The sequence below is a fragment of the Mesitornis unicolor genome, unplaced genomic scaffold (assembly GCF_000695765.1).
Source record: "Mesitornis unicolor isolate BGI_N332 unplaced genomic scaffold, ASM69576v1 scaffold36876, whole genome shotgun sequence".
Taxonomy (NCBI): domain Eukaryota; kingdom Metazoa; phylum Chordata; class Aves; order Mesitornithiformes; family Mesitornithidae; genus Mesitornis; species Mesitornis unicolor.
Genome location: NW_010192321.1, coordinates 1,744 through 12,440, shown reverse-complemented (window position 1 = coordinate 12,440; position 10,697 = coordinate 1,744). Strand labels below are relative to the sequence as shown.

Genomic DNA, 10,697 nt, shown 5'->3' with positions numbered 1-10,697 from the left:
AAGTGTCGTGGATGTCCTGGCTCCCGCCGAGCGAGCAGCGATGGCGCACGGCCGAGATTGTTGGTGACTGAGGATCATAGAAAGATGTCACTGGTGACCGGGCACTGACACCATGATTTTCTTCCGCAGTCGGATGCTCTCGTTACCCCAAGGCATCGATTAATTACCTGCTCGCTCCCTAGGCTGAACTTGAACAGCGTTTCCACGCGCAGCCCTGGCAGGAGCCCATGTTCTGGGTTGGTTTCCAGCCCTCAGCCCTTTCTGCTGCCTGAGCTTCTGACCCAGCACCGAGCGCCAGAAGCAGATGCCTGTTCTTGGTGTCACCCTTTCCCACCCCACCGGTGCCGCTCACAGTCCTATCGAGTCCCTCGCTGCCTGTTCAGCTCTCGATTTCTTTGCTCGCCCTCTGAGCCTGGTGCTCAGCTGCTTCTGGTTGCCCCCCAAAGAGTGCATCAGTTCATGAAAACGCTGCGTTCAAACAAGTGTAATGTGTGTATTTAGAGGAGCGGCTTAGGGTCAGAGTCCTTCTTTAAGTGAAGATGTAAGACATAAAGATTTGAGGTCTTAAACTGGTGAGAGGATAAATAATGAGTGAGTGCTGAAGGTAAAAAAAAAAAAGATAAAATGGAAACCCAATGGTTAGAGACTGAGGGGAAGGTGATGGATCGGGAGGAGAGGAGCTGGAGGAGCTGCTGAATGCCCTTGACTAGAGCACAGCACAGTTCCTAATGCTGCCCTGTGTGAGTTTTGTTAACTTTTGCTTTGAAATTAGACTAATTGCATTTGCTGGTGGGGTTAAGTGGCTGGAGGGGGTGTTACAATTTTAAGAAAGATGTCTCAGCTGTGTTTTCCTCTGTTCTCAAAGGCCTCGGTCGGCAGGCAGAGTCCAAGGGTGGTGCCGTACCCAGCCCACAGCCTGTGTCCTGGAGAGCCCGGCCTTCAGAGCGTAGCAGGTAACCACGGTGTGAGCGCATGCCTGTTTGCTGGTCTGGTTTCCAGGGGAACCAAGGCTCTTTCGCAGCCTATCTGTTCCCCTTCCAACATCTTCTGAACCTGGTGATTGATTCCTGTGCTGTCTTGACAGAGGGGGAAGTCTTAAATATGTCAGAGCTCCTACAAGTGTCCATTTGCCTGTTCTTGCAATAAGGGATGATTATCCTGAAAATGCCCTGGGCAAGGGGAAGACGGAGTGTGTGCTCACATGTTATGACACTAGCGAATCCAGTTGGGAGAGGCACAGAAATGCCCAGAAAACTTTCAGATTCAGCTTTCAGTCAGCTGTGGGACTTGAACGTGCAGAGAACCAGGCTTTGCAATGTACCCACAATGACTTTTTGGTGGCGTTCCCCAGCCCCTGCTCCTCTCTGCCTCATTTCCTCCTCTGGCTCCTCATGGCTGCACATACAAGAAGGGGTCATCCCAGGCTTTGCTGTGTCTGAAGATCTGGTCCAGGGTGGTGCTGATATCCAACTTCTAATCCCTGCAGTTGTGTCAATGGGCTCAGCTGATCATCGACTGAACCTGGCAGAGATCCTCTCCCAGAACTACGGCGTGCGGGAGGAGAGGGAGGAAGAGGATGATGCTCAGGAGAAGCAGAAATCCTTAGAAGATCTGGAAAAGAGTTTCAGTGCCTCTCAGGTAAAGGCAGTGAGGGAGGGGAAAGGGAATTACTTGCTGGGTTTTCGTGTTTGCTGTGACAGTTCTGGTACCAGAGATCTTTGTGAGGAGCCCTGACTTGGGCGGCTGGCAGTGCGCTGTGTTTAGGTCAACCCACCAGCGAGTCGGGTCTGAGTTTGAACGGGAAGGAATTGGTTGACTGCTGGTGACAGCAGTCAGTTTTGGAGTCTTCATCTGCCAGGCTGCCACTCTGACAGCAGAGGTGGCCTCCACTCACTGTGCTGAAGAGCCATCAGCTGCTGTGTGTGCCGTGTCCAGTGCACAGTGGAGGAGCCACGGAGATGAGGTGACACCATCCTGTGCGTGGTCCTCACAGAGGCCTCAGTGGGACACAGTGTGTTCTTGGTGACAGAGGCTGTCTCTGGGTCAGGCACAAGACTAGTATAGGGTTTGCTCCTTGCCTTCCGTGGTATAAACACAGTTCTGCTGTCTGGCATCTCTGCACCAGCATTAAATCTGGTATAAAAAGTAAATGATTTTTTAAATGCTTTTGACTGCATTGCTCTGAGGTGAAAGCTCCTGGCTTCTCCATACCTTTGAGAAGAAGGGGTGATGGTGGGAGTGGACAGACTGTGCCCCTCTCACTGTGCAGCATTGCCCGAGGCAGTTCAGAGCCCCCAGAAGAGCGGAGCTGCCGTGACTGCCCCTGCCTATCTCTGTTCACTACAGCTGGTGTTGTACGTGTTGATTGTTCCATTCCTGATGAAGCTTTGTCCTCCTCTTGCTCAGAGCAGTGAAATGCCATTTGAGGAGCTGCTTGCACTTTATGGCTATGAGGCATCTGACCCCGTCTCGGAGCAGGACAGCAAGAGCAATGATATTTCTCCAAACCTCCCAGATATGACTCTGGATAAGGTAAGAGCAGCTGCCTGCTGGGGGGTGCTGTAAGTTACTGTCTTGGAGCCTGAGTAGCTCCTTTCAGGTGGGGTTTGAGTAAAGTCAGGGGAAGGGGCCTCCTTGTTCTGGTGTCCCAGCGAGGAACGCCGGGTGCAGAAATTGGATTTAAAGAGTTTAGAGAAGGCTGGAAAAGGATAACTTTTATAAAGAACACTGTAAAACCTTTACAGAACTTGACTTGCAGATCTTTGTAGATAAATGTGTATCTGTGCAGTCAGGGGAGGTTTGCATCTTCCCAGCTGAAGCTAAAGTCTGTAGAACACTTCTCTTTTTCCCTTCCAGGATCTTTTGAGATATTTGTCCGGGGTGGAGCTCGGCAGAAAGGGCCACTGGCTCATCCTCTCTGGCTTCCGTATGAAGCTGGGGTTCCCGAAGAAAGCCACTCTTGGCTTCTAGGGATGTTAATCTCAGGGTGGTGGGGAGTGTGAGAGGGAATCCTTCATTGGAGAAGCTCTGGGAGGGTGAGGAGATCTGTAGATGTGGCCAACTACTCTAGGCCTCACCCCTCCATATTTTTATTTTTAATTTAAAAATATTTTTCACTTTCTTGTTGTTGTTAAAAGGAACAAATAGCGAAGGATTTGCTTTCAGGGGAAGAAGAGGAGGAGACACAGTCTTCAGCTGATGATCTGACCCCGTCCGTCACATCCCACGATGCATCGGACCTGTTTCCAAACCAGCCTGGCTGTATGTGTCGTTCATTGCTAAATAATTGGGTTTTACTTGTGTGCAGAATAGGGCAAGAATGTTTTTGTCACTAAATTTCCTGAAATCAGTTTTTCCACTTCCGGGGCCTGCAAATAAACCTGAGTGGCAGTGGTTTTACTGAGCGTTGTTCAGGATGTGATAGAGTGCAGATGAGCAGTGGGATGAGAAGAGTCTGTAGCTGTAGCTCATAACGCTGAGACAGTGAAAAATGTTTTGCTACCTGCTCTAATTGCAGTCTGAAAGATCAGTACCTGATCCAGCATCTCTAGGAGTGAATAAATTCAGTAGCAGCAGTGGTGTGGTGTATTGTGGCAGTCCCTAAATATCGGAATACGCAGGAAGCCAAAGTGCCTGAGAGAGACTCACCATAAAAGAGTCTCGTTCCTTCTGCTGCCCTGCAAAATGAAGGAGCCTGAGCTCCCCAGGCTGGTCAGCACCACCCGTGTGGCTGGTGTGCACATTCTATTTAAAAGGAGAAAATTATGGCTAAGTTGTCACTGAGGAGCATGCTAAAAGTAACTGTAGGACATAGAATGAAGGGGAGAGAGGAAACATAGAGCAACAGGAAAAAAACCCCAAAACACTTCATAACTATGGATCTTTTCCTTCCGCAAAGCAAACAACTTCCTCGCTGATGAAGACAAAGAGCCCTGTTCATCTCCGTGTGCTTCCTCCATGGCTGAGGATTCGGAGGAGGATTCCATCCCAGCCAACGAGTGCAAGAAGGTAAATGATGTGGGTGCGCTGGGAAGAGGAGGTAATGCAGTGCGCCCGGGTCTGATGAGCGCTTTGGGCAGGCCTTGTGTTTTCTGGAAGGCAGTGGCAGGTATGGGTTACGAGAGGCTTTTTTAATATGATCTTGAAACCTGTATCTGAAACTGTCTTCTGCTTCAGCTATGGAAAATGCTGTTGTGCCTTGGTAAATTAAAACTGCAGCCTGTAGCCCTATAAAGGTGAAATGTTGTGCAATATTCCCAGCAAGATTTACTGAGGGAGAACCACCAGACTTCCAAATTCATCCTGGTTGTGAAGGTTGCAGGAGAGCTCCTGCATTTCTTTATCTGCAGCCTTACTGTTTGCCGTATATCTTTAACATTAAAGCTATGTAAATGCCTAAGGTCCCCAAAGGATCATCTGGTCCGTTGTAAATCTTTTTAGTTACCCTATAAAATAGTCAGGGTTCCCTAGAAGTAACAGTGACAGTGGGGACTACCGATACATAAATCGACCTCGTGGTGTCATCGTCCCTAAATCACGAAGTGCACCTCGGTGCCTGTGTGGAGCGTTTTCCATTTCAATTTACCCACTTCTCCGTGGTGGTATTTCAGGAGATCATGGTTGGACCTCAGTACCAGGCTGCTGTTCCCATCCTCCACTCGAACAGGCGCGGTGAGAAAGGTAAGGCCTCTGCGTATCTTGCCTGGATGTAGGGCTGCTGGGGTGTCCCGTGGGGCCCTGGTTCACCCCTTCTGCTCTGTGTCTGGGCTTGGTGCCTCTCCGTGTGGACACCCAAGATTTACAGCTGCGCCTGAGCTGCCTTTGAGCGAGGCTGCTTGAGCAAGGCTGGTAACATGGCTACAGAGGCCAAGGAGCTCAGTGAAAACTGGGTGTGGAGGCTGCCGCAGGGTTTCTGGAGGTTTCCAGGCTGTCACAGGGAGGGACAGCCTTGCAGCTGCTTAGATTTGTGTCTTGGACAGAGAGAGGGTCTTGAGCCTAGGCCAGGGTTGTTGGTCAAAGCTGCCTTTGCCTCCCGCTCCTTTTGTTTACTGTGTGCTAGAGCACACACCGTAGCACCTGGGTTTTTTGATTGCCAGGATTAATGAATCAAAGCAACAATGTTTGAGAACGTGGTAACAAAAGCCTTGTCAACCAACCCTCCTGAAGAAAGTACCAAGCCTGTGTTCAGGGCTCTGAAAGAGGTGTAAAGAACGTTAAGCTTATCTGCCCCCGAAATGGTGAGGGAAAGTGCAGTACCTCCACGCTGATGGTTGTCATCTGTAGTGCCAGGCTGGAGTCCCAGGCAAAGATTTCCTCCCTCCTCCATGCACGTACATGCAGACCATTTCTCAAAAGAAGCAGAATTCTCTGTTTGATTAGCTTATCTCAGTGTTTGTTCTCTTAGCCTATGAGAATGAAGATCAGCTGCTTTGGGACCCAAACATACTCCCTGAGAGGGAGGTGGAAGAGTTCCTGTACCGTGCCGTGAAGCGGCGATGGGACGAGCTGTCCAGCGGTAGCCTGCCAGAAGGAGAAATGGTAAAGGACAACGAGCAGGTGAGCACAGGGATGCTTTTGTGGTGCGACACTTCTTACAGAGATCCTGAATGAGAGACCTGCTTAAAAGAGAATGAGAGCCCACTCCAGTGATCCTCTGCTCCCGCTTTGAGGGTAATGAGGGCGTGCTGTTCACGGCAGTCACAGGAGGCTGCTCACCCTCCTGCTGGGAAGGCCGCAGTGGATGGAACTGCAGGCTGGTCTAGCTCAGTACGCTCCTTCCAACGCAGTAACACATGTTTGTGGAAAGCGTGTAACAGACCGAGTGGAGGTACTGGTTTGGCTGTATTCTCCCAGTATCCCAAACTCTCTGAACCAGAGCTTGCAGCAGGAACATTCTTTCAGACCTGTCCTCTATACCATTGTCCAGTTCTTAAAAGCCATCAGAGGATCAACCATTTGGCTCAGAAACTTCCGAGCTGTTTCATCCGAGCGAGCCAGCTTGGATTCTCACAGTAAGTCTGCAGGAACACAGGGACACACCTGTGATCTGCAGAGCGGCTGGTAGAGCTGCACCTTTCCAGTAACCCAGTGCCTTGAGAAGTAGAATAGTCTCTGCTGGTGGTAAGGCTGAGGTTAATGGCAAAGTGGCTCCTGGGGAAAATAAATTTTATGAAACAAACATGAGTCACGGGCGGGTTGGTTTGTGCTGTGTTGCTCGGGTACGTGCTGTCAGTACCTTTCTTCTGTTCCCTAGGCTTTGTACGAGCTGGTTAAATGCAACTTCAATGCCGAAGAGGCGCTGCGCAGGCTACGGTTTAATGTGAAGGTCATCAGAGGTGAGAACCTCCCCTGTTTGGGTTCTACCCCAAACATTCAGGCACACATAACTCTGTCTAGATACTGTACATGTCCTCCAACGCCTCTTTCTTTCTGCTGTAGATGAGCTTTGTGCCTGGAGTGAGGAAGAATGTAGAAACTTTGAACATGGCTTCAGGGTCCATGGGAAAAACTTCCATCTTATCCAGGCAAACAAGGTAAGGTTGCTCACCCCTGCGCCCTGCTCAGACGAGGGGAGGCAGGCACACGTGCAGAGGGATGTGCTGAGCCTCGGGCCACGCAGAAAGTGCAGGACCTCCAAGTTCCCACCCCAGGCTTTGTGTTGGCTTGTGCTCGCAGGTGATGGGCTGTTCACTGCCCTGCTCTGCCTTATTTTCCAGGTGGGAGAAGTCACAAACAACACTGACCTGCATGAGTGATGTCAGTTAATTACTGATTAGCCCTTTCTGGAGTCTCAAAAGTTCTTTCCAAACTCTCAGCCCTTGCAGTACTTCTGTGAATGAGTGAGTTGAGCATGTGGATGTTTTGTAAAGTCCCCTGGGGTCCTCTGGAGCAAGAGATGCTGTTGTAGGGAGCTGGGCCCCAGGACATATGCTGCTGTGCTGGGAGTTGGCAGAACCAGAGAGTCCAGTTCTACTGCTGATTAACTGTGGGCATGTTGACGCTGGCCAGTGGAAGTGGATGCAGGTTTGCTCTCCTGGTGCTCTGTGCTGCTGGAAGCGCAGGAAATGCTGCACGAGTGTCCCATGCGTGCACCCACACTGGCTCTGCCAGAACAGCCCTGCACAGCGGGGAGTCTCTCTGGCCAGTTACACCTTGGAGATCTCAGCTTCCATTCTGCAGCATAGGTGTGTCCATAGCAATGCAGGTTACTGCAGTGCACCTCATTTTCTGTGCTGGTTAAATGGGAGAAGAGTCCTTTCTCCCCGAGACGCATCTTGGTGCGTGGTGTTCTGACGGTGATGTTTCTCTTCAGGTCCGCACCCGGTCAGTGGGCGAGTGCGTGGAGTATTACTACATGTGGAAAAAATCAGAGCGCTACGACTACTTCACCCAGCAGACGCGTCTAGGAAGGAAGAAGTACGTCCTCCACCCTGGAGCCACGTGCGTGGAATATTCTCACACTAAAATTAGTAATATTAACCTCCCAGTGAAGATGCCTGCTGCCAAGCACCTCCGCTTGAAGGGCTGTGCTTTCTGCTTTAGAAGGTTCCTTGGGTGGGAGCATGGAGGGATGCACTGGATGCTCGCAACATAAATGCTGTCGGTGTGGGGAGGGAAGACAAAGCAATTATTTGCTTGGATGTGGACTTTCTTGTGTGAGAAAACAGTTTTGTTTCAGATAGATGCATTCACAAAAATGAAGGCTAGGGTCAGGGACTCAGGGCTGATGTCAGGAAATAACTCAGTTCAATGAGGTTTTGGGAAGGGAGCTTTTTAAGTTAAAAAATACACTATTTCTGGTGTTCTGGAGCCTGAATTAATTTATTTCCCTGCTGCCACCCTTTGAGGTAAATTCTTCACTTTGAAATGTATGCTAATTACAGAAAAGACTTTTCAAAAAGGTCGAAACTGAAATGTTTTAAAAGGTCAAAATGAAATATTTAAGTTGAATCAATTAAAAGCATTAGATGAAGTTGTAGGGTTTTTTAAATTCAAGACAGGAAAATACATTAAATCTGAAATCCCCCCAGGGTGGGGATGTTTTCTCACCACTTGCTCTGTGCTGGCACACAGACATCGGTCACAGCCCCTGGCCGCTCCCCAGGGAGCGCTCAGTTCGCTCTGGGAGGCTCAGGGAGCTGGTGCGGAGCACGCGGTTTTGGGAAGCTGCGTAGCCTGTCGTGGTTTGTCCTGGGCCCAGTGACCTGCGGTGGCCGCGGGGCAGCCTGCGGAGGGACGGCCACTCGCTCTCCCGAGGTCCCCGCAGCCCCGGTGCCGTGTGTTGGGGGTTCAGTCCCGGGCAGTGCCTCTGCCCGCATCTTTGCTCAGCATGGTGGCAGTGCTCTCTGTCCTCCCCACAGGGATTTCGTTGACAACGATTTGGATGGGGGTGAGGTGGAAAACAGTAGCCGTTCCCGGAGCTCCCCCCCGATTCCCTCTGCAGCCGGCTGCCTGGAGCCTCCTTTTGGCCAGGATCAGCTGGCAATGGAGAGTGCAGGTAACTCCTCTTCTGTCCTCTGTTGTCGTTCACCTGCTGCTCTTCTCCCTGCGCCTCGCCAGTGTGCTCACCTTGTCCTGCGCCAAATACCAGTGCTGGGCAGGCTCTGGTGTGAGCAAAGGGGACATTGACCAGCAGGGACTCTAAAAGAGTTGGTCCTGCATTGGGCTCGGAGAGGTGGCCTAAATCATTCTCAAAGCAAAAAGATCTGCACTGACTTCGGGCACCTGTGGTAGGTGCTTCCAGTGCACTGACACAGGCACAGACACGCAGGCAGCTCCTCTGGAGGCTGGTTCAAGGCACCAGGCGTTGGCTGTACCTGTGATCTGCGTTCAGAGCGAACTGGCTGTGAGGAGGAGCCTCAGGGAGCCTGAAAGGGGCTGGTTCCCTCGCTGTCCTACTGCGGATGAGGGCTTTGCGTAGGCACCTCCCGGGGGTGTTGGCATGGGGGGACAGGACCTGGGATTTGGCTTTTCCTGGAGTATCTCTGTGACATTTCCTTTAATTTCCATAGAAACACTGATGGTCTCCCATCTGCTGTCTGCATCTTGCCTTTCTTCGGCATGTGCTGGCAGGGATCTTGGTTGCTACAATAAATGTTTGTGCCATCAAACAAATACTGCTGGGATTAGGTGGGATGGAACTGGATTCTGGTTTTCGATTGTTACGCACTCACTGGCTTTCTTTTGCTGTCCCCCACCCTTCCTGCCTGTCCCTGTCCCATGTTTCCCTCCTCTCGGAGCGCAGAGCCCCTGAGCGTGGAGAGCACGGCCTGCAGCCTGGGCAGCATCAGCGAGTCGGGGCAGGGCTACGAGTGCAGCACCCCTTCGGAGACGAATTGTTCCTTCGACCCCGCCGAGGAGACGTCCTCGGGCGCTGCCTTGGCCCCTTGTGCGCGACACGGTGCCACCCCTGCGGAGCCAGGGCTCTACGCTTTGCCGGCAGCAGGACCGGGACTCGCAGAGAAGCAGGAGACGTTGCAGAGCTCTGGTGAGACGATAACCATGGACTTCACTCTCCCCGCAGACATTAATGAGGGTTTGCCCTTAATTGCTGGCCCTGTGGATTTGGACAGAAACCCAGAGGCAGTGGTGGCCCCTGCGCAAGTGTCCTTATCGGTCACAGATTTTGGCCTCATTGGCATCGGAGATGTAAATAGCTTTCTGACTGCGCATCAGGCTTGCCCAGCGCCCGTGGCTCGGTCGGAGCCGTTGTCACAGTGAGTCCGCAGTCGCAAACCTGTCACAGACCCAGCTAGGACTTGGACCTGACCGAGTGACATCCTGAACCTCCACTGCCCCGCAGGGACGGCCTGAAGCCGAATCAGTCTTTCCATCCTCCTTGATCCAAGCGAAACCAAACACTTCTGCTTCAGCGTGTCCTGACGCAGTCACCACAGCTGGTGGCTGCTTTAGTGGGGGGGGAGCTCCATCGCCCCGTTTCATTGACCGTGTGTCACCCCACGTAACCCCAGGCTGTTTGGAGAGTCCTTGCCCTCGGGACAGGGGGCATCCCGTGGCTGCAGTGGGACACTGAGCGCAGGGGTGGTTTGGGAACAGGGATGACCTGCAGGGTTGGGCCGAAGGATGCAGCCGGGAGGTCCGAGGGCTTGGGAGGTTTGCAGGGAGTGCAACCCACCAGGGCTGCAGGGGCTGTGAGGAGGGCATGGTGGTGCCAGAGGGACAGGAGGGGTCTTCCCTCTTTGCGCACAGCTGCTCTGCTGCAGTAAAGGCATCGTCCTGTCCCCAGCTGTGACAGGGTTAAGTCCTGTCAGACCTCAGCGCCATGTGTCTCCTTGCTCTGCCAGCCGCTGCGGGCAGGATGGGGCCTGTGCCGTCCCTGTATCACAGGCGTTGGGTTCTGGAAGGGGGCACGGCACGGTGCAGCGGCACTGGAGCACGCAAGGCCTTGCCTGCCCTTGCGGGGCCAGGCTGGGCTGTGGGGAGCTCACACTGGGGGCAAAGGGGGTTTCTAGATCCAGAAAGTGATGCTGCGTGGTGCCATCGCCGCTGCCTCTGTTACTGGTGGTGAATGGCTCAGTCCTGGCAGTGCCTGAGGGTAAAATGCAGGTGAAAACGTCTGTGGCTTCCCAGCTTGTTTGTCAGCTGTGGGAGGAGGTAGCAACTGCTCAGCTCCCAGGGCACCCACTGGAGGACGTGGGTGCCAGCCCAGCCCCAGGCCAGAGCTCGTTGGTCCCCGG

At 52.5% G+C, this 10,697-nt stretch overlaps 1 protein-coding gene across 1 annotated transcript; it reads left to right on the top strand.

Annotated features, from left to right (window-relative positions):
• The first annotated feature begins 871 nt into the window (after nt 1-871).
• MIER2 (mesoderm induction early response 1, family member 2) lies at nt 872-9,720 on the top strand. Its single transcript, XM_010187050.1, has 12 exons — nt 872-953; nt 1,487-1,638; nt 2,407-2,532; nt 3,138-3,261; nt 3,899-4,008; nt 4,611-4,680; nt 5,405-5,556; nt 6,254-6,335; nt 6,439-6,533; nt 7,313-7,440; nt 8,361-8,497; nt 9,245-9,720. Exons 2-12 carry the CDS (start codon nt 1,495-1,497, stop codon nt 9,718-9,720), a joined length of 1,644 nt encoding a protein of 547 aa, XP_010185352.1. The 5' UTR covers nt 872-953; nt 1,487-1,494.
• The last annotated feature ends 977 nt before the right edge of the window (nt 9,721-10,697 follow it).